Source organism: Lynx canadensis, chromosome B2 (genome assembly GCF_007474595.2).
Source record: "Lynx canadensis isolate LIC74 chromosome B2, mLynCan4.pri.v2, whole genome shotgun sequence".
Classification (NCBI taxonomy): Eukaryota; Metazoa; Chordata; class Mammalia; order Carnivora; family Felidae; genus Lynx; species Lynx canadensis.
In genome coordinates, this window is record NC_044307.1 from 12,675,590 (window position 1) to 12,700,384 (window position 24,795).

The 24,795-nt window shown below is 49.4% G+C and overlaps 1 protein-coding gene across 3 annotated transcripts in view; it reads right to left on the reverse strand.

Annotated features, from left to right (window-relative positions):
• GMPR (guanosine monophosphate reductase) overlaps window positions 1-23,553 on the reverse strand; it is a 48,414-nt gene extending 24,861 nt beyond the window's left edge. Inside the window, exons 1-5 of one of the 3 annotated variants that reach the window (XM_030314803.1) lie at window positions 23,413-23,501; window positions 15,899-16,040; window positions 14,587-14,706; window positions 12,083-12,166; window positions 9,062-9,235 (exon numbers count right to left, since the gene is read on the reverse strand). In XM_030314803.1, the coding sequence (XP_030170663.1) occupies window positions 9,062-9,235; window positions 12,083-12,166; window positions 14,587-14,631 (303 nt within the window). In that variant the 5' untranslated portion in view covers window positions 14,632-14,706; window positions 15,899-16,040; window positions 23,413-23,501. Of the gene's footprint in view, window positions 1-9,061; window positions 9,236-12,082; window positions 12,167-14,586; window positions 14,707-15,898; window positions 16,041-23,412 lie in introns of all 3 variants that reach the window. The other 2 variants (XM_030314802.1, XM_030314801.1) reach the window with 2 other exon arrangements.
• Window positions 23,554-24,795: the final 1,242 nt, after the last annotated feature.

Below are 24,795 nucleotides of genomic sequence, written 5' to 3' on the forward strand. Positions count from 1 at the left end.
GGCCGGTGCTTCCCACCCGGATATGAAAGGGCAGATGAGACTTTAGTGACCATGGGCCTGGAACATGCTCCGACTTCACATGAGGCCGCGGCCCCCAGAATAAACATGCACACCAGGACGCGGCGGAAGCTAAAAACCAGAAAGATGCATCTGGTTTGGACATTGTACAAGTTCTTTCACCGCAGGAGCCTGGGAGCACGAAAATAGCCCTTTTCATTACGACTCACTGCCCTGCGGATTCTTCAGCTGGTACACAGGATACTTGGCAAGATGCCTGACTGAATTTTCACAACTGTACAAAGTCTTATTTTGGGAAATGCATCCCCACTCATGTTACTCTCTTTTTTTTTTTTTTTTTTTTGCTTTGAAGCCCCAGTGTCTTTTCAGTGAATTCATTCCCGGCAGTTGGGGGGGGGGGGGAGCAGGTTTTCTTTTTTTAACCTAGACAGAGTGACTTTTAACTCTGTATAAAATATCTTGGAAAGGTTAATGAGGAAGGCTCAAAGCTGCTCTAATCCAACAACACCTGACAATGGAAAACACCGGATGCTCCAGAAACAGGACCAGAGCATTGAGAATACCAGGTACAATAAGGTGGCGGGGGGAGGGCATCGCACGTCACTGAGGGACAGAACCAGGTCTCCACAGACAGAACTGGGGAAAGGGATCTTCTGAAAACAAGATATAGATTAATGTTCACGCTTGCCCCCAAAACCAGCTTCAGATGGATTTAAGAGTTAAATCATAAGTGGAATCCTCCCAGATTTAGAACGCCTTGAATACCTGTAACAGGCATAAAAGTGAAAGATACATGTGTACCTACAAACACACACATTTCATACAATCGAGAAAACTAAGAGGCAAATAACAGAGCAGAGAAAAATAATCCCTTATGCATGACAAAGGGTGAACTAACATTATAAAAGCTCTCCCAAATCTTCAAAAAAAAAAAAATGCTAACAGCTCACAGAAGAACTGCCAAAGAACATTATTTATTAAATAAATAAATAAATAAATAAATAAATAAATACATTCAAGTGGCCAATAAACACAGGGAAAGTGCTCACTCTCACGAAGAATCCAATTTAGATTCAGATGCCAGCGAGGTACTACCTTTCACTTAAAATATCAACGACTATAAACATTAAATACTAAGGAGGAAACAGATACCATCTTTCTCTGCTGGTACAATGTCTACTTTAGTACCAGTTTTCCCGGAAAGCAATTGTCCATATGGAACAAATGCAAAACTACATACATCCTCTGATCTAGTAAGTGTACTCCCAAAATTCTCTCCCAAGGGAGTAATCATAGCTGACGTCAAAGATTTAACGACAAGGATGTATATTATTTATTTGTAACAGTACAAAACTGCAAATCTACTACCCAAAATGGGAATAGTTCAACGACCTGGTGTTTTCCCACCTACGTGATGTTTTTAAGGTTGCTTAGATGGCATTGGAAAATGCTTAACCGATTTCAGTATAACGTTAGGGGGAAGAGAAGGAAATAGTAAGATCTCAATTTTGTTAAAATCAACAAGGGGCCCCTGGGTGGCTCAGTCAGTTAAGCATCCGACTCTTGGTTTTGGCTCAGGTCATGATCTCATGGTTTGTGGGTTCAAGCCCCACATTGGGCTCTGCGCAAACAGCATGGAGCCTCCTTGGGATTCTCTCTCTCTTTCTCTCTCTCTCTCTGCCCCTCCTCTGCTCACGCTCACCCTCTCAAAACAAATAAATAACCATAAAAAACATACTGAAAAAAAATAAACTTAAAAAAAAAAGAAGGAGGACAGGTGAGTTTCCACTTGCAGGTGCCAAAACCTGGCCCATCAAATTGGAAACCAAGAAAGGCCAAACTAAGGGGAAAAGGAGAAAGACAAAATCAGAAATGAAAATGGCAACGAGACACCCTCTAGCCCAGGAATGGCCACAGTCCCCGCCCAGGAAGCTGTGCATGGGGGTGACTCAGGGGTGATGTGGGGATGATGCAGGGGTGTGGCACGGGCCAGGGTGATTAGCGAGGGTCCAGCCCACCGCCTATGTGGCACAGAGAGCGTGCCTGGACATGGCTGCATCCACAGCACATGCTCATCTCCTGGCACTCGAGACAAAGCACAGGTTCCGAACCTTCCCGGGGCGGGGGGGTTGGGGGAGGGGGCACCAAACCAGGCAGGCCATTGCCGCCAGGCACCTCTCTCCTAGGGGAGGCTGAGCACGTCCAGGACCCCACCCCTGCTCTGCCAGCAACCACCGCCCCTCCGGGTCAAGGATGAAGCATGGGGGCCCAGAGAAAAGTCTGCGAAAAGCAACAAGATTAGAGAGGTCCTCGGGCAAAAACCCAAACCAAGACTGTTTTGTCCTAATGTTTCCAGCTTCCCTGCAGACCCAGAGATCTAAGGCAGCATGAGTTCAGAAAGACCTGGGGTAGACTAGGGCCCCACACTTACCAAGTAACTAAGAAGTAACTCTGAGTCTCCCTTTATCCTGCTATGAAGCGGGACTAACCACACCCACTTGGTGCTGTCGCGATAAGGTTTACAAAGAAAGTTCTATTCAATTCCTAGACAGAGCCCAGCTCTCAGTTGGTGCTCAGTAAAATGTTGGTCCCTCCACCTAAGAATGGTTTCTTAAAATAAATAAATAAATAAATAAATAAATAAATAAATAAAAAAAATAAAATACATTAAAATAAAATACATTAAAATAAAATAAAATAAATTAAAATAAAATAAATTAAAATTAAATAAAATAAATTAAAATAAAATTAAATAAAATAAATTAAAATAAAATAAAATAAATTAAAATAAAATAAAATAAATTAAAATAAAATAAAATAAAATAAAATAAAATAAAATAAAATAAAATAAAATAAATTAAAATAAAATAAAATAAAATAAAATAAAATAAAATAAAATAAGAATGGTTTCCGTATTGGGGTGCCTGGATGGCTCAGTCGGTTGAGTGTCCGACTCTTAACTTGCGCTCAGGTCATGATCTCAACAGTCATGAAATCGAGCCCTGTGTCAGGCTCTGCACTGACAGCCCGAAGCCTGTTTGGGACTCTCTCTTTCTCCCCCTCCCCTATGCACGCTCTCTTTCTCCCTCTCTCTCAAAAATAAATAACATTAAAAAAAAAAAGAATGGTTTCTGTATATTGTTACTTTTTAAGACTTCAATGTGGTCAAATGTACGTAACCTAAAATACTGTTTTTAGCTATTTTTAGCTATTTTTAAGCAGACAATTCAGTGGCACTGAATACATTCACACTGCTATGCAGACATCACCACCATCTGTTCCTACAACTTTTCATCATCCCAAACTGAAGGTGTGTACCTACTAGAAAATAACTTCTCGGGGCGCCTGGGTGGCTCCGTCGGTTAAGCGTCCGACTTCGGCTCAGGTCACGATCTCACGGTTCGTGAGTTCGAGCCCCGCATCGGGCTCTGTGCTGACAGCTCGGAGCCTGGAACCTGCTTCTGGTTCTGGGTCTCCCTCTCTCTCTGCCCCTCCCCACTCTCGTGCTCGCTCTCTCAAAAATAAACGTTAAAAAAATTTTTGAAATAAATGAAACAATAACTTCTCTACCCAGTTTTGACTGGCTCTTCTGAGGCCCTCTGCCAAGAAAAGTCCTTTCTCTAGGAGGAGATAAGGCAGGGGCCTGCAAAGAGCCGTAGGCCAGGTTTGGCCCATAGAGCCACGGCCTGCCAGCTTCCCATAGAAGGTGATGGAATGCTGATACCAGTACCTTCTCCCAAGCACTCGCACGTGTCTCTACACCTACCCGTGGAAGCAGGAATAGGAGACGCTATCAAGGCAATAACCATCTTTCACGGCACATTAAACCGAGTTTGCTATGGGGCTCTCAGGCATCACCTGGATCCGAGGCCCTGCGTGGGCTTCCGCCACAGTTCCGGAAAGACGGCAAAAACAGGACATCCAGGCAACTCGGCCTGAGAGGTTATGGTCCGTCAGCCATGACCACTTCTCGTACTTCAACGAGTAAGGCTGCCCACGGCTGACAACCCGCAGGGAATTCTAAAGAGCGTCCGCCTCTTCGGGAAGAGGGACAGCTCAGGAGGTGACCGTGAGTGCCACCGCAAGAATGCAGACAGGTAACTGGGCCACTGGCCATGCACAGAAACCAGGAGGCTGTGCCCACGGCTCCCTGGGCACCGGTCAACGGTGGCTAACGTGGCATTGCCCCAGGGCGTGCAGCTAGGTCTCCAGTCTACTCTGAACGGGTCAGGTGTCACAGACCTACCTCCTCCGGACAAAGTCAGAAAGAGGCACCAGCACAAAAGCATTTTTCAGCGGGCTTGGTTTCCGGCGGGCAGTGTGGTACAACCGGAAGATCTCAGGTCCCGGAGGCAGGCCGCTTGGCTCTGGACCCCGGGCTCACCTCGCACTGGCTGTGAGATCCTCAGAAAGTTCCCTAAGCTCTCTGAAATGGAGTTTCACGTCAGTAAGAGCAGGTGCTCGTAACCATGCTCCAAGATTTGATACGATTCCAAGAGCAGGGTCTCATCCACACTCAGTGCCTTTTTCTACAGCACCCGGTAGGCATCGTTCTCTTCCCTCTCTGGAAGCCACCAGGCAAATAAATGGTTCTAGGACTTACCACACCGTTCTAACAGCCAGCACTTCTACAGGACCCTCCTCTGCCAAAGTGTTCTAAAAATCCCTGCTTTTTCCCTCCTTACAAGTGGCAGGGAGTGCCTTAGCTGAAAGGCAAGGAAAAGGGGTGTGCACATAAATCCGGAACGCACAGGAAACAGGGAGCAACAGATAAGCCCTTGCTCCGAATGCACACATCCTGAACTGCCAGCTGCTACCAAGACCATTTCTTTTCTTTTTTTTTTTTTCTAATCTTTATTTATTTATTTTGAGAGAGGGAGAGTGCAAGCAGGGGAGGGGCAGAGAGAGAGAGAGAGAGCGGGAGAGAGAATCCCAAGCAGGCTCTGTGCTGTGAGCACAAAGCCTGACATGGGGCTCGATCTCGCGAAGGGTGAGATCATGACCTGAGCTGAAATCAAGAGTCAGACACTTAACCGACTGAGCCACCCAGGCGCCCCTACCAAGACCATTTCTTCTTCTTTTCTTTTTTAATCTTTGTTTTGAGAGAGAGAGAGCACAAGCAGGGGAGGGGCAGAGAGAGAGGGAGAGAGAATTCCAAACAGGCTCTGTGCTATGAGTGCACAACCCAACATGGGGCTCTCTCTCGTAAAGTGTCGTGACCTGAGCTGAAGTCAAGAGTCAGACACTTAACCAACCGAGCCACCCAGGCACCCCTACCAAGACCGTTTCTGAGTACCTCTTCTGTTCACCGCATTGGAACGATCATGACACTCAGCATCCATATTACAGACTCTTCAGTTCCAAAACCTTGGACAAATGGTAATGCACCCAAAAGCCATGAGAGAAATTACACTTCCCCAAACCAAGGGTGTTAAGAGTCCTGGAGGTTTCCAAACGAATGGCAGATTTCAAGGGTCAGTGCAAGCAAAGAAGGCCTTAGAAATAACCATCTACCTTGCCAACGTCCCCCGTTCATTGCTGGGGAAACCAACAAGAACAATAAAAACACATCCCAGAGCCAACCGGCAGATGCTAAAGGGGCACTTGCTTGTGGTGGGTGCCCACAGGGCCGTGGGAACTCTGCGCCAGTCTCTCCCCCCACCAGCCTCATCCCCATAGCAACCCTGGGGCTCTGTACTCGTGACACTGCCCCTTCCCTTGTATTGGCAGCCTCCCTCCTCCTGCACTGCCCCTGTCCCCTTGTCTGCAACCCTGAGGGCTGGAACACGGGCTCCCTGGGCTCCACAGCGGGCAGCTTGCCTCAGCTGTCGGCAGGGCCAGCTGTGAGCTAAAACTCATAGCCCACTGGAGCACAGGATAGAAAGCTCTGGGGCTCCAACTGATTTATTTTTTTTTTTTTTAATGTTTATTTATTTTCGACAGAGAGAGAGAGAGAGAGACAGAGACAGAGTGCAGGCAGGGGAGGGGCAGAGAGAGAGAGAGAGAGAGAGGGGGAGACACAGAATCTGAAGGAGGCTCCAGGCTCCGAACCACCAACACAGAGCCCAACATGGGGCTCGAACTCAAGAACCTTGAGATCGTGAGCTGAGCCGAAGTCGGACACTTAACTGACCGAGCCACCCGGGAGCCCCCAACTGATTTCTGCAATCACGTATCCTTTTGAAAGAAGGGGCACATGTTTTCTCTGCCTTCTTAAAACAAAAACGAATAATCTTCCCATCCCACCTTCCGTTTTCTTCCCTATCAACCTTCCACGTCTACCTCAGTGCTCAGGCCATATGCCCCCAACGGTCCTCACAACCGACAAACAACTGTGTGTGAACCCCATGCCGTGTGACCCCCTCCGTCATTCTCTGGCTGTTGTTATCCTCGACCTCCTTTCTGTCGGTGCGGAAAATGAGACTCAGAAGGTGAGGTGACTTCCCCAGGGTGGCTGAGCTCCCACCAACTCCAGGGGCACTCAGTTAGCGATTCTCAGGGTGTTACAACCAGCGGCAAAGTAGAGCAAGGGGGAGGGGCAAGGGAGACGTGTAGGAAACAGAACTACGGATTTGTTCCAGCAGGAACAGCATACCTGCCCTGCCGCTTCCATAAAACCATGCGGCTGCGTCTCCATATGCTACGGAGCAAAAGATGACACAAGAGCCATGCGGGCAGGGTTACCGCTTACACAAGGGGCAAAACCAGGCACGATTAAACAGTGTCAAGAAGAGATCAGTGGTGGTGAGACCAGAGACATGCAAGGAAGGAAGAGATCACTAGAGTCCGGGGGGCGGGGACAACCCTCTTGGGTGGGAGTAGGGGCTTCTGGGCGTAGATACACTGGAAGGCTTGCTTAGGCTAGGACTATTTATGAAACACTCAGATTCTAAGCACTTTTCTGTAGGTATGTCATATTTCACAATTTAAGGCAAGGATTACTAAAGAGAAAGAAAGGGGAACCACTGAGTCGCCTTACTAAATCCGTGTCATTTCTCATGCCTGACCCTTCGGAACTCTCCTGCCAGTGGAGGTAAAGGACGACGTCCCAGGTTTATCAGTCGCTTCTATCCCCAGCGCAACTGACACACTGGAGGTGACCTGCAAAGATCTGGAACGATCTAGACCACACCACCACCTCAAAGCAGAAACCTAAGGAATGCCCAATCTTCTTCTCTCCACAAGGAATGAACAAAGGTCTCCTCAACACATATTTGTCACGCTCTTTCTCCTGCCACGCAGGCAGTGTTTCACACAATCTACATTTAATACCCCATACTGTTTAGGGCTACCAGGTCTCAGCTGAAGGGCTGGGGCTTCCGCAGTCCCAGGAGTCCAGCCTTCTACTCGCTCTTGCGTGAGCAAAAGTTACCACCGATGGCTGTCACCACAGAAGAGCCTCAGGACACCAGATATTAGACACCAACAGACCCGGCTTCAAACCCCAGCTTAACTGTTCCACATTGGTATGACCTTGTGAAAACTGCAAGTGTATGAGCAGATCAGAGCCTAAGATTCCTCATCTGGGATACATCTGGGATAGCAGTTCCCACTCTTAACAGAAGAGAAAGAACAGATGTGAACTTTCTGAAACCTACTAGGTATTCAATAAGCAGTATTACCGTTAGGGAAGAAAGCAATGACACCGCAGCACTATTAGGGAGGGTAAAATGAATTTTTCAGTCTCCCACCCAACTTCTCCTACTGTACTGCTGATCGGCCTTGGGGCAACTCTTGATTCTTTCTTCTCCTGTAATTGGAAAGCATGAAAATACACATTTAAAAATCCTTGTCAATTCTTAACAGATTTAACTCCACTAACAGAAATAATTCCTGGGTGCCAACTTCCTTACGATGCCGAGATACAAGGAAAAATAAAATTCAGAGTTTAAAACAACGGAGACACAGGGAAAATACCTAGTGGCCGCTCTGTAATCGTCATGTTACCTAAGACAGTAAAGACACGCTCAATTACGACACAGATTTTCCTAAAGCCCAATTTCAACTCAAGAGCCTCCGGTCCCTTTTTCGGTCAATCCACCTTTGCTGGCAACCACAAACACACTTTCTGACCAGCGAAGGTGCTCCTAATTAGGAAGGGACACAAAAGACAGGCAAAGTCGAGAATAAGGGTCGTAGACAAAGCAAAACTCCAACCGGCTGGCTACTTACTGTTCCCATGAGGCACTTCAATTGCTCTGGTAGAATTTTCCACTGGAAAATTAGGAGAGGGGTACAGATGACCTAAAAAGGTTGCAACCATGGGGCGCCTGGGTGGCGCAGTCGGTTAAGCGTCCAACTTCAGCCAGGTCACGATCTCGCGGTCCGTGAGTTCGAACCCCGCATCGGGCTCTGGGCTGACGGCACAGAGCCTGGAGCCTGTTTCCGATTCTGTGTCTCCCTCTCTCCTCTGCCCCTCCCCCGTTCATGCTCTGTCTCTCTCTGTCCCAAAAATAAATAAACGTTGAAAAAAAAAAAAAAAAAGGTTGCAACCTAACCCCAGTTTCATTGTTTTTTTTTTTTTTTTTAATGTTATTTAGAGAAAGAGAGAGCATGCCCACGCAAGCAAGGAAGGGTAGAGAGAGACTCTTAAGCAGGCTCCGCACTGTTCGTGTGGAGCCTGATGCGGGGCTCGAGCTCACGAACCACGAGATCACGGCCTGAGCTAAAAATCAAGAGTCGGGACGCTTTCACCGACTGAGCCGCTCGGGCACCTCTCTCATTGTTCTCATTTTTTAAAAATAAACTCCTTAAGTAAAGAGGGTCACAGAAGACCTTTGTCCAAGGGGCACACACGGTAAGAAACATGTGATAACATTTAGCAGAGACAAAAAGCCAACACCCTGTAACGTTGATCTGGATTTTACTTTCTATGGGGAGCCAGTCTGCAGACCTTCCATCGCCGCCGCCTCTTCGTGAGGATTCTCCACTCGTCTCAACAAGAAAGCACCGACACACCCCCCCCCCCCCCGCCCCACACACGGAGCAAGCCTCTCTCTGCTCCCCACCCCACCCCACCCGGAGAGCCCTCCGCCATGCCTACCATGATAGTGTGTTCTGGGAATCTGGCACGCACCAGCTTCACGAATTCCACAAAATGTTCTGAGTACCCATTGGCCACGTCCAGGCAGATAAACTTGACCTGCGGCACGGCTTCCAAGATGCTGCTCATCTTTTCCAGATCGCTCTTCCCGCTGCCCGAACTCACGGCCACGTGCTGTACCAAAACACACGGAGAAGCGCAAGGTCTGAGGAGTAAGTAGCATTCAAAGGCAGACCCTGCCCCCACCCCCCCACTCGCCTATGCTGAGGACGGTGCAGTGACTCTTCGAGGTGTACCCAGGTCAAATACACACACGGCAGATCTGCTCAAGAAACACAACAGCAGGGGCGCCCGGGTGGCTCAGTCGGTTGGGCGTCCGACTTCGGCTCAGGTCATGATCTCCCGGTTGGTGAGTTCGAGCCCCGCCTCAGGCTCTGTGCTGACCGCTCAGAGCCTGGAGCCTGCTTCGGATTCTGTGTCTCCCCACTCTCTGCCCCTCCCCTGATCAATAATGAATAAAATGTTTAAAAAAAAAAAAAAGAAATACAACAGCAGAGGTAAGGGAGACTCGTGATCCATTCGTTAGGTTAACTACACTTTGCTTCAGTCACCTTTCCCCCCATTAAAGTGCATATATCCTTAACCTTGAACCTCGGCCACAGAATCTTCCAGTGAGTACCTTTTTTTTTAAATGTTTATTTTTGAGAGAGAAAGCGCCAGTGGGGGAGAAGCACAGAGAGAGGGGGGCAGAGGATCCAAAGCGGGCTCCGCGCCTACAGCAGAGAGCCTGATTCGGGGCTCAAACTCACGAACTGCGAGATCACGGTCTGAGCTGAGATCAAAGTCGGGCGCCCACCCTACTGAGCCACCCAGGCGCCCCTCGGGTAACTACATTTCTAATTATTCAGGAAACCTAGTCCTTGGCTTTTCCTTGGTTTCTTCAAGCCGTGTGGAGCTCTGAACCGTGGAGCTGCTGGTGTGAACTCTCTTCTAGGAGATGAGGAGAAGCAGAAGACTGAGCCGTGGCCAGTCAACACAGGCTTCCTCCTGCTGAAGCTGCGGCCGTCACTGAGCATCTTGTATAGCAAGCAGGAGGGAGGGGAAGATGTCTCAAACTCCTCTGACAGAACTCCTTCCTCTCTCTTTTTCTCAAGTTTACGTATTTATTTTTAGAGAGGTGGGGGGAGGGTGGGGCAGGACAGATGAAGAGAGAGAATCCAAGCAAGCTCTACCCTGCCAGCCCAGAGCCCGACGTGGGGCTCGAACTCGCAAACCACGAGATCACCTGAGCTGACGTTGGACACTTTCCCGACTGAGCCACCCAGGCGCCCCATCCTTCTTATTTTCATTTTTACTCCCAATACGATAATTTCACAACATGCAAGTCGCAACCTACACAAAGAGCTCCAAGACTCGGGGTTCCTATTAAAAGGGAAAAACGTTCAAACGGTGCAAGAACCCATGAGCCTAAAATGATCCTTCCCAGCCGCACCTGTCCCTGTTCACATCTGGAGCCACCGCACGCCCCTCGGGGAACACCCTCTTCCCCAACCTCCACAGCACCAACGCTCTCCAACCCACCCCCCTGCTCCTGTGAAAATCTGCTCCTTGGGGGAAAAAAAAAATTTGTTTTTAGTCATTTATGCCTTAGTGCCACTAAGCCATGGGATTGTGCCCAGAGTCGGCATCTCTCCTTTATATTTTATGTCACTTCTCTAAAGCCAGAAGTCACAGATGGGGGACCTATCTGAATATCCTTTGTGGCTCCCCCCAAATCACAACAATGTAGTGACAACCCAGATACTGAGCGTAAACAGCCCGGTCACTCGATACGTGTGTATTCTCGTTCTTTGCGTCGACACCCGTTTTCACTGCTCCTGCTGACATTCTGATCAGCTCCGGCCCCATCCATCCCTCCCACGAGAGCAAGGCTGCCTTTCCCATTTTCCCTTTCGTTGCTGTTAAAGTCTGGCAAGTGAAACTCAACACTGGTTCATTTGTCTCCGTGTCACCGAGCATTTGACATTTTCCCCTTTTCAATTCGCCTTTTAATTTGGTGGTGGGGGGGGGCACGGAGGCAGAGTAGAAGTCAAACGATCACAGTTGGTCACGAAGGTCAGGGTGCCAGCTTAGAAACACGTTGCCAGAAACTCCCATACAGGGAGTCAGAGGTATGAACCAAAAAAAAAAATCATTGCTCTCCGAACTCCTTACAGAGAAGGGAAGAAGGTGGCACAATTATAATTCATTCAAACACAACGTGGGGAAAAAAAATGAAAAGATCTGGCAGCAAGCCAGAATTATTGTAATCGCCCCAAACCACCTTCTCACGAACCCACAATCTCCATGCAGCACAGCCGGGGACGGGAAAAAGAGAGCAGCGTAATAAGCTCAAACGCAGCACCGTATGAAGTCATTTTCCAATCACACATGATCTGATCGCAGGGGAGAGCGACTCCAATGCCAAGAGACTTCTCTGCTGGCACTGGCTCGGGATGTGCCAGGTGCCAAGTCAGGTGCGTTACATAATAATAGGGATTTTCCTTATTTTCAAACTGCCTTTTTTTTTTTCTTTAATAACAGCTTTATTGAGATATAATTACACACCTCACAGCTCACCCCGTTAGAGAGTGCAGTCCAAGAGTTTCTGGCATATTCAGAGTCACGCATCCGCCCTCACGATTTTAAAACACGTGTCACCCCAGAACCTCGGTCGCTCCCACACGCTTTAGCCCTCACCCTCAAATTCCCGCCCCCTGCCCGCCTTAGGCAACCACCAAAATCTACTTTGTCTCTGTAGGCTGGCCTGGTTTGCCATTTCATGTAAACAGACACAGATTTTCGTGCCCGGCTTTTTCCCTCGGCGGAATGTTCTGGAGGTTCAGGGGCCCACTACCGCCTCTCCCCAGAGCTCTAAGGACTCCGCATGTCTGTCTGCAGGTCAAATCCTCTCGACTACCCTGAAGTCTGTCTCCCCACCCCCTGCAAGCAGTGGAATTTATAACCAGGGTGTAGTCTTACCGGCAGACATTCTGGGTGATTAGCAGCAAAGAGCTTCCATTCATCCAGGGCGTAGTGCTTATGAATTGCCGTAAACATGGAGTGCTAGGGAACAAAACAGCACCATCAGCGCAAGAAGTCAAATGAGTCAGCTCTCCTGCCTCCGAGTGGCAGGGGTGACCCCACAACACAGAAGCATTAGGCTTTCCTGATGTTCACGCTTGATTTGCTTTAAATATGCTAAGAGCCAAAAACAGACAAGGTGTGACCAGTGAAATCACAAAACCGCGTTTTCCATTCTAATCCGATGGGACAACACTGCCTTCCGGACTCAGGAGGCCCTGCCTGGAGGCCGGGGAGGGAGGGAAAGGGAAGAGTTCTCAGAACCCTGTCCAGACCCACCACCTGAGTCAGGCACAGAGCTGAGGACAGCAGCTGCCCTGCCCCTAAGGGTCGCCGGAGGGCCACCTGCCGCTTAAGCCAATCCAAAAGAACCTCAACTGACACCTGAAAGCTTTTCTTTGCATTCATGATCTAAACATGTCTTGCTAAACACGGGCGGTTGTTGGTATTTTTGAGTGAGGGCGGGAGGGAGGAAATTCTGTAACTTACAATCCCCAATCTAGGACTATAAACCCGATCCAACATCGACACTTTGCTCCCAAGCACTCTGCACACCATTTCGTGCCATTTACCCCCTCGAGCAACCTCATATAGAAATTCTGGCTTCGAGGACAGAAACGGAGCTTAAGGAATTTAACAGCTGCTTGGCCAAAGGGGGGCAAAGGCCCGAATCAAACGCCTATCTGACTGCAGAGCTCGGGTTCCTTCTCTGTCAGGACCCTCTCCTAACTTCCCTGGGTTGACTTCCCCATCTACAATTTCCCATTCTAAAATTCCATGGCTTTATTAACTCACACTGTCTCAGTGGATCCTAGAAAGAGAAAGCTCACAGTATCCACACATGGTTTCAGCGTATGCTATTTCACTGTATTCTCAGCGTACCTTGTCTCAAGAATGGTGAGTCCTTCCTTCCTGTCAAAACGGGCAGGGCACAGCAGGCTCTCTGTTCTTCAAGGACTAGTAATCTGATAATTAATCAGGATTACTCAATGCTCCCTGATCCCACCCACTCTTATACTAATACATAATTCATTAGTAGCAATGGCTGATCACAGAGCAGGGCAAGGAAAAGACAAGGAGGAAAAAAAAACAAAAAACAAAAACAAATTCCTTTAGCAATGAATTCACTAGCCTCCGGGTCGAAACTCGGTGGGGGCTGAATAGAACTGATCACGGAGTCAGACAGACCACCCCCGATTCCACTTTTCAAATTCATAATTTGTTTGAAAATCTTCCTTCTAATCACTGGCTAATAATGAATCCTAACACCTCCTGAGGTTTGGCTTGCTGCCCACAGCGAGAAGCTCTTTCAACTAATTGGATTTATCTTTTCCCTTGGCAGGCATTATCAATGGAAATAGACACACATACTCTGTGCACGTCGGAAGCAAACATTTCACATCTCAGATGAATAAGGTGTGTTGCATCTTGGACGTAGCCACGTGGGACAAAGGTCCTGCCCACAAATGGCTTTTCTTTTATTTTTCCCAAGGCCTGGGTACTAACTATTCCCCTATAGGAGATGAGACTAGTTAACTGGCTAAAATGGACCTTGTGTGGTTAGGTCTGTTAGGTTGTTACCTGTCCGTGTGAGTTGGGAGGCAAATCCCTTATTTAGGAGTCAGTCTGGGTTTGAATCTTGGCTCTGTCTCTACCCGACTGGATGCCCTGAGCCAAGTGACCTCTCCTCTTCCTCTCTGCCTCAGTTTCCCCGTCAGGAAAAGGAACACACAGGGAGGAGCTGTCACAACATTACACACGTTGTATACACTGGCTGACACATCAGTGCCCCATAAGTGTTTCGTACATAATTAGGTAATAAACGCTATTGCACAGACTGCATACAAAGGCGGGTCTGCCCTAATTTATTTTATTTTTGTAAATATTTACTTATTTTTTGGGAGAGCACAAGCTGGGGAGAGGCCGAGGGAGAGGGGACAGAGGATCCTAAGCGGGCTCTGCGCTGACAGGCTGACAGCAGAGAGCCCCATGTGGGGCTTGAACTCATGAACTGTGAGATCGTGACCTGAGCCGAAGTCAAGATACTCAACCAACTGAGCTACCCAGGTGCCCCCCGCCTTAATTTTAAAGGCAAGGTCACTCTTCTATAACACGACACTACTCTCACTTGACAATATCTCTAGTTTCTAAAACTACCAGGAGCATTTTCAAGGAAGAAACGGGTGCAGACCTAAGCCATCTCCTTGAACGCCAAGTCCAGACTCTGTCTTCCGACAGAAAAGAAAAGAAGTACCTCCCGGCAGCCATCAGACTCAGAACCGAATAGTTTGGCCACAGTAAATGATCCGGAATGTCTCAGTTTTCTCCTCTTCTTTGTGTCTGAGCGAGTCCGGGCTGGGCTCCTGACCACCTGTCCAGGGTGAGCAGTAGAGTCATCCTACCTGTGACATCACTGCTGCCATCTCGAATGTCCCCACGGTGTCCATGTTGGCCACAATGATGGGGATCCCCGAGTAGGTCTGCTTCGAGTTCCGAAACGTGAAGGTACACTCAAGATCCACCTAATTGGCAAAAAGGGAAACAGAAACGATGTGCTCATCAAGTGATCCGTGAACAACTTCTAGAGTTTGGAGCAAGGGCGAACAACAAAAAGCAAGTGCGTGTCCCTCGGTCCGTTGGTCTCTTAGGGGCTGAGCCACGTGGCCCCAAAACAGGAGAGCTCCTGAGGAGTCAGAGTAATAGGTGGTCATCCAGGGACAAAGCCAACGCAGTACAAGGCACTGGTGGCCCTCCATCGATCCAAACCTCAGAATCGGAAGCTCTCTCCTTCAGCTTTGCTCCCAACCCACTGCCTGCCACCTTCCGCCCCCAGCCCCATCCATCCTGGCCCTAAACACCCACGCACATGCTACATTTCCCCACTTCCAGGCACCGGAGGGACCATTCCCCTTCTGGGAAAATCCGCTCCACCCTTCCCTGCCAGGCATGACTTTCCCTTTAATTCTCACCCACCGAGAGAAGCAGACACTCCAAATTCACCCACAGCGAGCTGCAAACCATGAATCCCTTAACCTGTCAACCTTCTCAGCTTGCTTTGTAATTCTGAGCATCCTTCAAAGAGCTGAGAGGAAGTACAGGGAGCCAGGTGTCTAAGGAAACACACACTTGTTCCTTTGACGCGCAAATGGTGGAGGGAGGGCCCTCCGATTCTCCTGTCACTCCAACTTCCGGGCGTCGTGGTGTCTAACCCAGCCCCAGCGGTCGGGGATCCAGGGCAGGTAAGCCAGGATGGTGGGCGCAGCAAAAGTCTGCTAGGCACGCACCAAGAGCTAAGAGTCAGAACCCCTTCTTTGTCCCAGGCAGATCCGAGACCTGCCTGCTCACAGGTTTATTCTTCACCCTTTTCCCGCCCCCCTCTTACCACGGGAAGGTCACCCCCCGCCCCTGCAGGCTCCGATGCCCAGGTTGGTTTCTGGCCCGGTTCAGCCAATGGAGAAACTGAGTGGGAAAGCGCAGGACCGTGCGGAACAAGGGAGGAGGGCCTGTATGCAGTCAGCGCCGTTCTCCCAGAATGCCTCGCCTCAGCCTCGGCCTGCGTGGCCTCGGTTCCAGCTGTCAGGGAGTGATCTCAGGAACATCACCTCCTCCCCTTCCGAAGCCCCTTTTCACTGTTGCCAATCCCTAGGGTGCCTCCACATCTCACGTGGCATCTCAGCTGAGTTCGGATATCTTGCGTTATATTTCCTGTCGTACCTACTCAGCACTGTTTGTCCCCTGGGCTGGACCGTGAGGGACCCAGGATCATTCTGAAAGCAGGTGCTTCCCCAGGAGAACTGGCAGGAGACACACAGGGGTGGATCTCTGGTCTCTGAAGTGATTTCAACCTACATCAATCCTGGATAGATCACCAATATATACATATATGAATATATCAGCCATTAATCATTGAATAGATCAGCAACAATCATTCCTTACCACTGTTGGTCTAGTTCCTTCTCTTACCCCTTTTCATTTGAGGCAACTCTTTTTTAAGTTTACTCATTTACTGAGAGAGAGAGAGAGAGAGAGAGAACAAGTAGGGGAGGGGAAGAGAGAGGGGAGAGAGAATCCCAAGCAGGCTCTGCATTGTCAGCACAGAGTCCAGTGTGGGGCTCGAACTCACAAACCAGGAGATCATGACCTGCGCTGAAACCAAGAGTCTGACGCTTAACTGCTTAACCGACGGAGCCCCCCAGGTGTCTGTCCCTAAGGCAACTTTCACTTTGCAATCAACATGTCAAAAAACACCATGGGACACGTCACTTGGCCTTTCGTGCTTGCTCTCTACACAGCTCCCAGAAGGCTTCCTGGGTGAATGGTGTCCTATGTCTGCACCGGCCTTAAACAGCAAAGCTGAGGGGAAATGAGACGCAGGAACTTCCTGACAGGTGAGGCAGCTTATGGCTTTCTCTACGTCCTTCATTATGACCCTTGGCTGGACTTCAGCGAAGCAAGTTAGATCTACATTCTGAGAGATAACCGAAGGGGTCTACTAATTGCAACCCTCTGTGCTAATGGCACTCCACCATTCTGGCTTGGCAGGCTTCAAATAATCCGAATTCCTTGGTCTCAAATCACTCACACTCCTCCCAAGACGCACGGGGAGGGCAGGCACACTCTGAACCCAGCTGAGCTCGCAATGGGCTTTTCTCGGCACCCCAAAACCTATCAGCAGTATGGAAAAAACAGAGCCCTCCCTGGAAAAAGATCAGCCTTGACGGTGAACTCCTGCCCTTATTTTTCGTCTTCCTATGGTAGATTCCATGCAATCCTTAATTCTAAGAATGAGAAATAAAACTGTCTTCCCCAAGTAAAAATAAACTATTGGGAGTACATACGGGGAGTACAAAATAAAAAGCCTCTGCAGAGCGAAGGAAACAATCGACAAAACTAAAAGGCGACCTAGGGAATGGAAGAAGAGATTTGCAAGTGACATATTCGATAAAGGGTTAGTATCCAAAATCCATAAAGAACTCATACAACCCGACACCCATACAATGAATAATCCAATTAAAAATGGGCAGAGCACCCGATTAGACATTTTCCTAAAGAAGACATACGGATGGCCGAGGGACACATGAAAAGATGCTCATCATCGCTCACTACCAGGGAAATACAAATCAGAACTACAATGAGATATCGCCTCACACCTGTCAGAAAGGCTAAACTGAAAAAGACAAGAAACAACAGATGTTGGTGAGGATGTGGAGAAAAAGGAACCCTCCTGCACTGCTGATGGGAATGTGAACGGGTGCAGCCACTCTGGAAAACAGTGAGGAGCTGCCTCAAAAGCTAAAAATAGAACCACAAAGATTCAGCAATTGCACTGTTGAGTATTTACCCAAAAAAAATACAAAAAACACTAATTCAAAGGGATACCCGCGCCCCAGTGTTTGCAACAGCGGTTATTTACAACAGCCAAACTATGGAAACAGCCCGACTGCCCCTCAGCTGATGAATGGACAAAGAAGATGTGGTTTATATACACAAGGGAATATTATTCAGCCGTATAAAAGAACGAAATCTTGCCACGTGCAACAACATGTATTACGCTGGGTGAATAAGACAGTAAGAGAAAGACATGATTTCACTCATCTCAGGAATTTAAGAAACAAAACAAATGAACAAAGGAAAATGGGAGAGAGAGAGAGAGAGAGAGAGAGCGGCAAACCAAGAAACAGACTCTTAACTCTGGAGAACAAACTGATGGTTCCCAGAGGGGAGGCGGGAGGGGGGATGGGTTAAACAGGTGATGGGGATTAAGAGTGCACTTGCTATGATGAGCACCAGGTGATGTATGGGATTGTTGAATTACCATATTGTACATCTGAAACTAATATTATGAATTTTTAAAATTTTTTTTAATGTTTATTTTATTTTTGAGAGAGAGAACTGTCAGCACAGAGCCCAAGGCAGGGCTCGAACTCACGAACCGCGAGACCATGACCTGAGCTGAAGTCAGGTGCTCAACTGAGCTACCCAGGCACCCCTAAAAAATGTTTTAACTAATCTTCCCTGATCTTACCCACACAAATAAAAAGACACCCCCCTCCCAAAATACACCTGTTGTTCACTAAAATAGATATTTTAAATATTCCAGCCTCCTGGGAACAAAACTTGGTATTTAATCTGCCACAGCTGGTCAATGTACCAACTACAGCACCTCCAAATTCCCACTGTGCTAAGCCTGATTTGCAGGGAACACAAAGTAATGAACTATCCCTCCCCCACCTCAAAAATGCATGTTTCTCCTGCCCTTTAAAGACACCTTCATCAAAGTCAGTCCCACAGCCCAACATTTGGGGGCCAAAAGCACGAATGGAGGGGCGCCTGGGTGGCTCCGTCGGTTAAGCATCTGACTTCAGCTCAGGTCAGGTTCTCGTGGTTCGTGAGTTCGAGCCCCGCATCGGGCTCCGTGCTGACAACTCAGAGCCTGGGGCCTGCTTCGGATTCTGTGTCTCCCTCTCTCTCTCTCCCCCTCCCCTGCTCATGCTCTGTGTCTCTCACTCTCAAAAATGAATAAACGTTAAAAAAAATTAAAAAAAAAAAAGGCACGAATGGAGACCAACCTACCACATTCCTAAATATCTCAACGTTATGATCGAGCTAACAGGCTTCTACATAAGCATAAGCCTTCTACATTGTGTCCTATCCTCCAAACTTGACAAACATTAATGACCTGGAAAGTACCAGAACATCTTGTCATGGGGAGCGAGCCCCTGGCCTCCGGTCCACACCCTCTTCTCGTCCCACCCAAATCTTGATGTGCACACACAGACCCTCCAGTCTGCACACGAAGCTCCGTGCACACACACATCCATTCTCCCAAACAGCTGCCGCCTGGCCACTGCCTGAGGTTGGAGTTGAGCACACCTGCATCACGGCAGGTCCCTGGGAAATCACAGCCTGGGAAGGGGCCCTTCCTTGCAAGCCTTGGAATTAGCCTGCAGTCATCTGGGCAAGGAAATCCAGGACTCTGAGTCCCTAGAACACGGCCTTCATGAAAAGGCATGGCCCTCTGGCCCTGTCCAGTGAGGAGGGTATAAGGGAGCAGAGGTGGGGTGTGGGGCAGGGCCCCTTTTGCCTAGATCTATAGGTGGTACTGTTTAAACAATGCTCTTATTAAATAAAGGATCTATTGCCCGTCTCACCTATAAATGGTAAGTGTACAGGGACAATCCCTCTTATCTTTTTTTTTTTTTAACGTTTATTCATTTTTGAGAGACAGAGACAGAGTGCAAGCGGGGGAGGGGCAGAGAGAGAGAGAGAGAGACAGAATCCCAAGCAGGCTCCAGGCCCTGAGCTGAAGCACAGAGCCTGACTCGGGGCTCGAACTCATGAACCACAGGAACCTGACCTGAGCTGAAGTCGGATGCTTAACCGACGGAGCCACCCAGGCACCCCCCACCCCTTATCTTTATAGTTCTAGAGAGTGGCTTCAAAAGTGTGGAATAAATTAATGTCTGACCAAGAAGTAAGAATGTTATTGTAGCTTGGCCCCCAGCCTTTCTCAGGGCAATGCTTGGTGAGCCCCAGCCCAGCTCTGTGGATGAGTTCTGTCCCTTGCAGGCTTCGCCACCAGCTGCCAGGATTTCGAGAAGCTCGGGCGGCTGTACATTACCAGACAGCCGCGGGGTTCTCCAAATGGAAAAGACCCCAGCGGTTAGCCCAGCGCTGTGTGCACACGAGAATCAGCACAGGAGGATTTCCAAAACACATATGCTCAAGCCGCTCCAAACTTACTGAGAACCTTTGTGCTGGAGACAGTATGTGTATTTTGGAGTGTCTCCTTAGGTGATTCTGAAGCATCCATTAAGAACAATTCTACTCACACCCTCTAATTTCGTAGAGGCTGCTATGGTTTGAGCTGTGTCTCCCGAAAGGATAAAAGATCCGTAATAAGGTCTTCGCCGACAATCAAGGTAAGATGAGGTCAGCACAACAGGGCCCCCATCCCAACATGCCTGGTGTTCTCAAAATGGGAAAATTTGGACACAGACACACACAGAGAGGGAGAACATCATGTAAAGATGAAGGCAGAGATAGGAACTATGCATCTATGAGCCAAGGAACACCCAAGATTGTGTGTAAACAACCAGAAAAATAGGAGAGAGAAATGTCACAGACTCTCCTTCACAGCACTCAGAAGGATCCAGCCCATGGACATTCTGATCTGCGGCTCCTCGCCTCCTGGAGCGGGAGACAATACATTTCTATTGTGTAAGCCACCTCGTTTTCTGGTACTTTGTTACAGCTGCCCTGTGAAACTAACATAGCGCCAAGGTACTGAAGACAAAGTAGTGCACAGCCTGAGCTAAAATTCAGGTCAGCTTGCTCCCAGCCAGCCAAATATCCTCTCCACTGCCGTGCTCTGATCCCCTGCGGGCCAACGTGCAGTGGACCCCTGAGGGTTGACCAGACCTTTCTGGAGCCGATCTGCCTCTCCCTGGACCACTGGTGAAAAAAATCACTAGAGAGTTTTAAAAGAAGACTGAATTCTTCTCATTGTGTCGTGTCTTCTCTGTCTTAGGACAAGTGGCCAATTCTCTACTGCAAATTTCCTCATGGCCTGACTTCCAAAGCTATGGCTGTGTTAGTAAATTTGTTTTTGTTTTTTTTTTTTTAAATCTTACCCTAGCTTAAGGGCTCAGGTGGGACATCTGAGCCAGAAATGGGTTCTCAGGAAGAACTGCTCGGGGAGTCAAGGAATGTCTGGATGTCCCCCGTGCATCAGATAAAGCCAAAGTTTGTGCTTACACGTGACTTCCTTTGAATGGATTACCCAACCGTCCCCAAGGAGCCCTGTGGGACTTTATTCTCCTGTACCAGGGGCTTGTGAAGATGTGTGTAAATGCAAAGAGTGGACAGCTGAGAGACGACTGCCCGTCTGGCACAATCACAAGAAGGCCACCTGGGCCACCTCCACCTGGACCCTTTGCCGCTGGGAGCTGACCTCAACTTCATTTTATGTTTACATTTGCGGAAATGCCCTTACCGGAATACTAGAACATCTAAGTGGGTGATCATTCTGCCTCTCTCTCCATTTTCTGCTCACTGGCTGATATCCAACACCAGGCCTGGCTCTTAGCAAAAAACCGTCGCCGTGATAAATCTTGTCAAGAGTCGAAACTCCCTTCCCAGAGCCAGACTCTGCCCTTACAGGGTATGTTTTCTCTCCTGGCTCCACTCAGCTCTGCTCTCTGGTTAGGTTCAAAGACTGTCATTTACCACTTTCAAATTTGTTTTCAATTTGCATGCAGGGGGGCACACATTTTAGGCTTATATCTGATGGCACAACGAAAAGTTTTTAACTCCCTGTAAGACATTTCAGGCATCCACAAGCAAACTGAGAAAACACAGAGGGGATTGGAAGCCTGCTTAGGTCTAGGGCTAACTAGATCCCTCAACATCAACTAAAGCAGGCAGATTGTGGGACACAATCAGCCAGGCACCTACGCTATTAGGGGAACCAACTGGAAAGGCAATCCAGTTAACTTAGGTTTCCATGCCCAGAGCTGGCAAACTCCCACAGAAATGGAACTGTGAAAACATTTCCCAAGGGCACAGAGTTCTCACTGCAATGTGGACACGTAGATTGCAAGGTGCCATTGGAAGCTGGGACATTAACAGTTTCAATCGGCTCAAAGTATGAAACCAAATGATGCAGGACATCATACTATTCTCTGGAAAAGAGTAATTCATTCTATTACCTAAATTCTACATGTTCTACCTTCTCCAGATCCTTTCTGGCTCAGAAAATACGTACAATATATCCTTGTTTTAAACACCCATTTGGCTTAATAAGTTTCTCTCTCCTAAGTGGATTCTGAACAAATACTGAAAGAATGTTGAGGCCACCACTTTATCTGTCTGCCCAGAAGCCCCACCTCCTGTCTTGTTCTGGCCTTAGGCAGTGGCTACCTATCACCCAAACCATTTGTTTTTCTTTCAAAAGTCGGCCACTCTTTTAGCACCTTTAAGGACACAAGGAAGGACAGGAAGAGGGTGGTCCCATCTAGGGTGATAAGGGCTAGCCATTCCCGGCCTCCTGCAGTCCTGTCCAGACCCACCCTCTACGGGTCTCTGGGTCCGGCTGCCAACCCTCCTGCTTGAGGTGTCTTGTTCTGGTCACCGGCTAAAACAGGACATGTCTTTAATCCAAACAAGCCCTCGGCTGGCAACCCCAGGCGCTGCGGTTGGGCCCGGGCACAGGCACAGGCGGGCAGCAGAGTTCTTGCAAGAGGATTTATTTATGGTCTCTTGGAGCGGAGCCTTTGGAAAAGTGTGCTGGCTTGGCCTCCTCCTGTTTACTCCTGCGGACCCCACCTCCACACGGAGTCACTGTCTCACCTCCTTCTCCAGCTCTCAGAAGCCAGGCAAAGCCACGGTCACCGGCACACCCTCCTCCAGGGGACTCCTTCCGTGCAACTAGTTTATCCTTCAGGCTGTGACCTTCCTCAGCCCCAGCCGGGGCAGCACCTTCCCTCTCACTCGGGGCCATAGCCAGTCTTCGATCTCACGGACACAGAACCAGCCAAACTGCCCAGGGGGTCCAATCTGCCTCTCACCCTCGCACCTGTGCTGGGGTGTTTTCTGCCTCCCTACAGCTGTCCAGTAAGTAGAGTGGCGCCAGGCACGCGTCCCCAGCCTCACTCCCAGCAAGGTCACTGAAACGTGGAAAGTAAACCCTGAACTTTTGCCGCTCTGGAATCTGCCTGTTTTTCAGGCGTTTTTTTAAAAAATTCCATTGCCGGAGCTGATACTAACGCGGCAGTCGGTTCTCCGCACTAAGAGACAATGCCAAAATCACAAAGCTCTTCGTCGCTGTCGTCCTCTCCTTTACACTTGGGCTCCACTCTTGTCATTTCTGCCCTACGTGCACCCCTCCAGCCACCCTCCCATTCTTTCCAAATCGGCTGGCCACTTGATCTTTGTTCCTCTGTGGTCTAGCCTACTGTGTACTTCCCCCAGCCCACTCAGCCGGACGTATTTAGAATTTTACGCCGGAGCTGGGTCCCTTAAAGACACCTCAAGTCCTGGCGGGGAACCAGCCGGCTTTCCCCTCTCTCGGCAGATGGGGAGGGCCAAGGGGGTCAGCCTCCCATCCACCAAGAGACACACGGAAAAGCCGGCTGGGTTAGCACATCCCTCCTCCTCCCACCGTCCTCCCCACCCCAGCTACGCGGAAAACAAATCCCACCCTCACTGCGGCTCTCGAAGGGGCCCACCTCGGCTCGGCTCCTGAGGCTGCTTCGCTTGGGTCGGAGCAGGACATCCTTAAAGTCCAGCTTCAGATCTGCATCTATGCGGGGCATGGTGCAGATCCGCGCGCTGAGGCAAGCCCGGCTAGAGCTGGCAGCTCCTTCCTGCAGCTCGGCGCGGGGCGGTGGGGGGGGGCGGCCCGGGCGGGGGAGGGGGGCGGGGCGGGGGGAGGGGGCGGGGCGGGGCGGCGGGGCATGGGATGTGGGCGGGGCGAAAGGAGGGGCGGGGTGATGGGCGGGGAGGGGCGGGGCTTCCGCGTGTGGCCGCTAGCCGACCAAGGGGCGCGCACCTTGCGCCCTTAAGGCCCCGCGAAGCGGCAGTCGCGCTCCACCCACCCGCGCGCTCCCTGGGCCCGCCCCGCTCCCGCTCCCGCTCTGGGCAATGGTGGGGTGGGTGGGGAGGGGGATGGCGGGGTAGGGACAGACCCGTGGCTCACAAGTTGGCCAGCGTGACATTTTTAACAAACCTTCCTCGCTCCCGCTTACAGACTTAATTGGTTGCGGTGACCGAACTGGCTGGGGTCGGTCGGGGAGGCCGGGGGAATGCGCATCGTCACGTGGGTCACCGAGGCCTCCCCTCCCCCCACCCCCATAGGGAGGAGACTTGGCCTGTGACTGCCTCCCTTGAGGGAAAAGGCCGCTCCTGGGAGGTTTTGCTTCTTTCTCTAATTTCAAGCCCTGTGTGCCCATCAAGTGCTGAGTCAGACCTCTGGCATGCCAAAAGAATAAATCCTGGGGAAGTTGGATAGAATTAAGGAGAAGATTGTGGGCAGGTAAATCTATTTGGCGACCCCGGGGATGAGGCCATTTTTTGTATCCCCTTTGGATGTCAGGGGTATGTTTGTTACAATAAAAGCGGTGAAGTGTCTAGTCAGTGCAGATCCTGGACTTTGAGGGACCTGACTCCCCTCTGAGGGTTGCCTGTCATGTCAGTTTATTTTTAACTCACTTGTTGACTTGACTGCCGGGAGCCTTTATTATACATTAAGGATGTGCTTAAATGCTAGGCCTGCACCTTCTGAGTCATTCAGAACAACCCACTGAAGAGGGAACCACTTTGCAGATAAGGCAAATGAGGATCACATTAAGGAAATGACTTGCCCATGGTGGCCTTAAAGTTAAATATAAATTGCTCGGTCGTTAGAACTTACTGCAACCTTAACTAAGGCCACTTTTGCCCTGAGGCTTTGCTCTGTGGGGGTTCAAAAGCTGATTCCCACTGCTTGCTAGCTGGGTGAACTTCCGGGGAGTCTCTTTACTTTTTAAGCCTCAGTTTTTTAATAGGTTAAAAGAGAAAGAAGAAAAAGATTTAATGTCATCTCCCAGGCTTTTGTGAGACTAAAGGGGTGT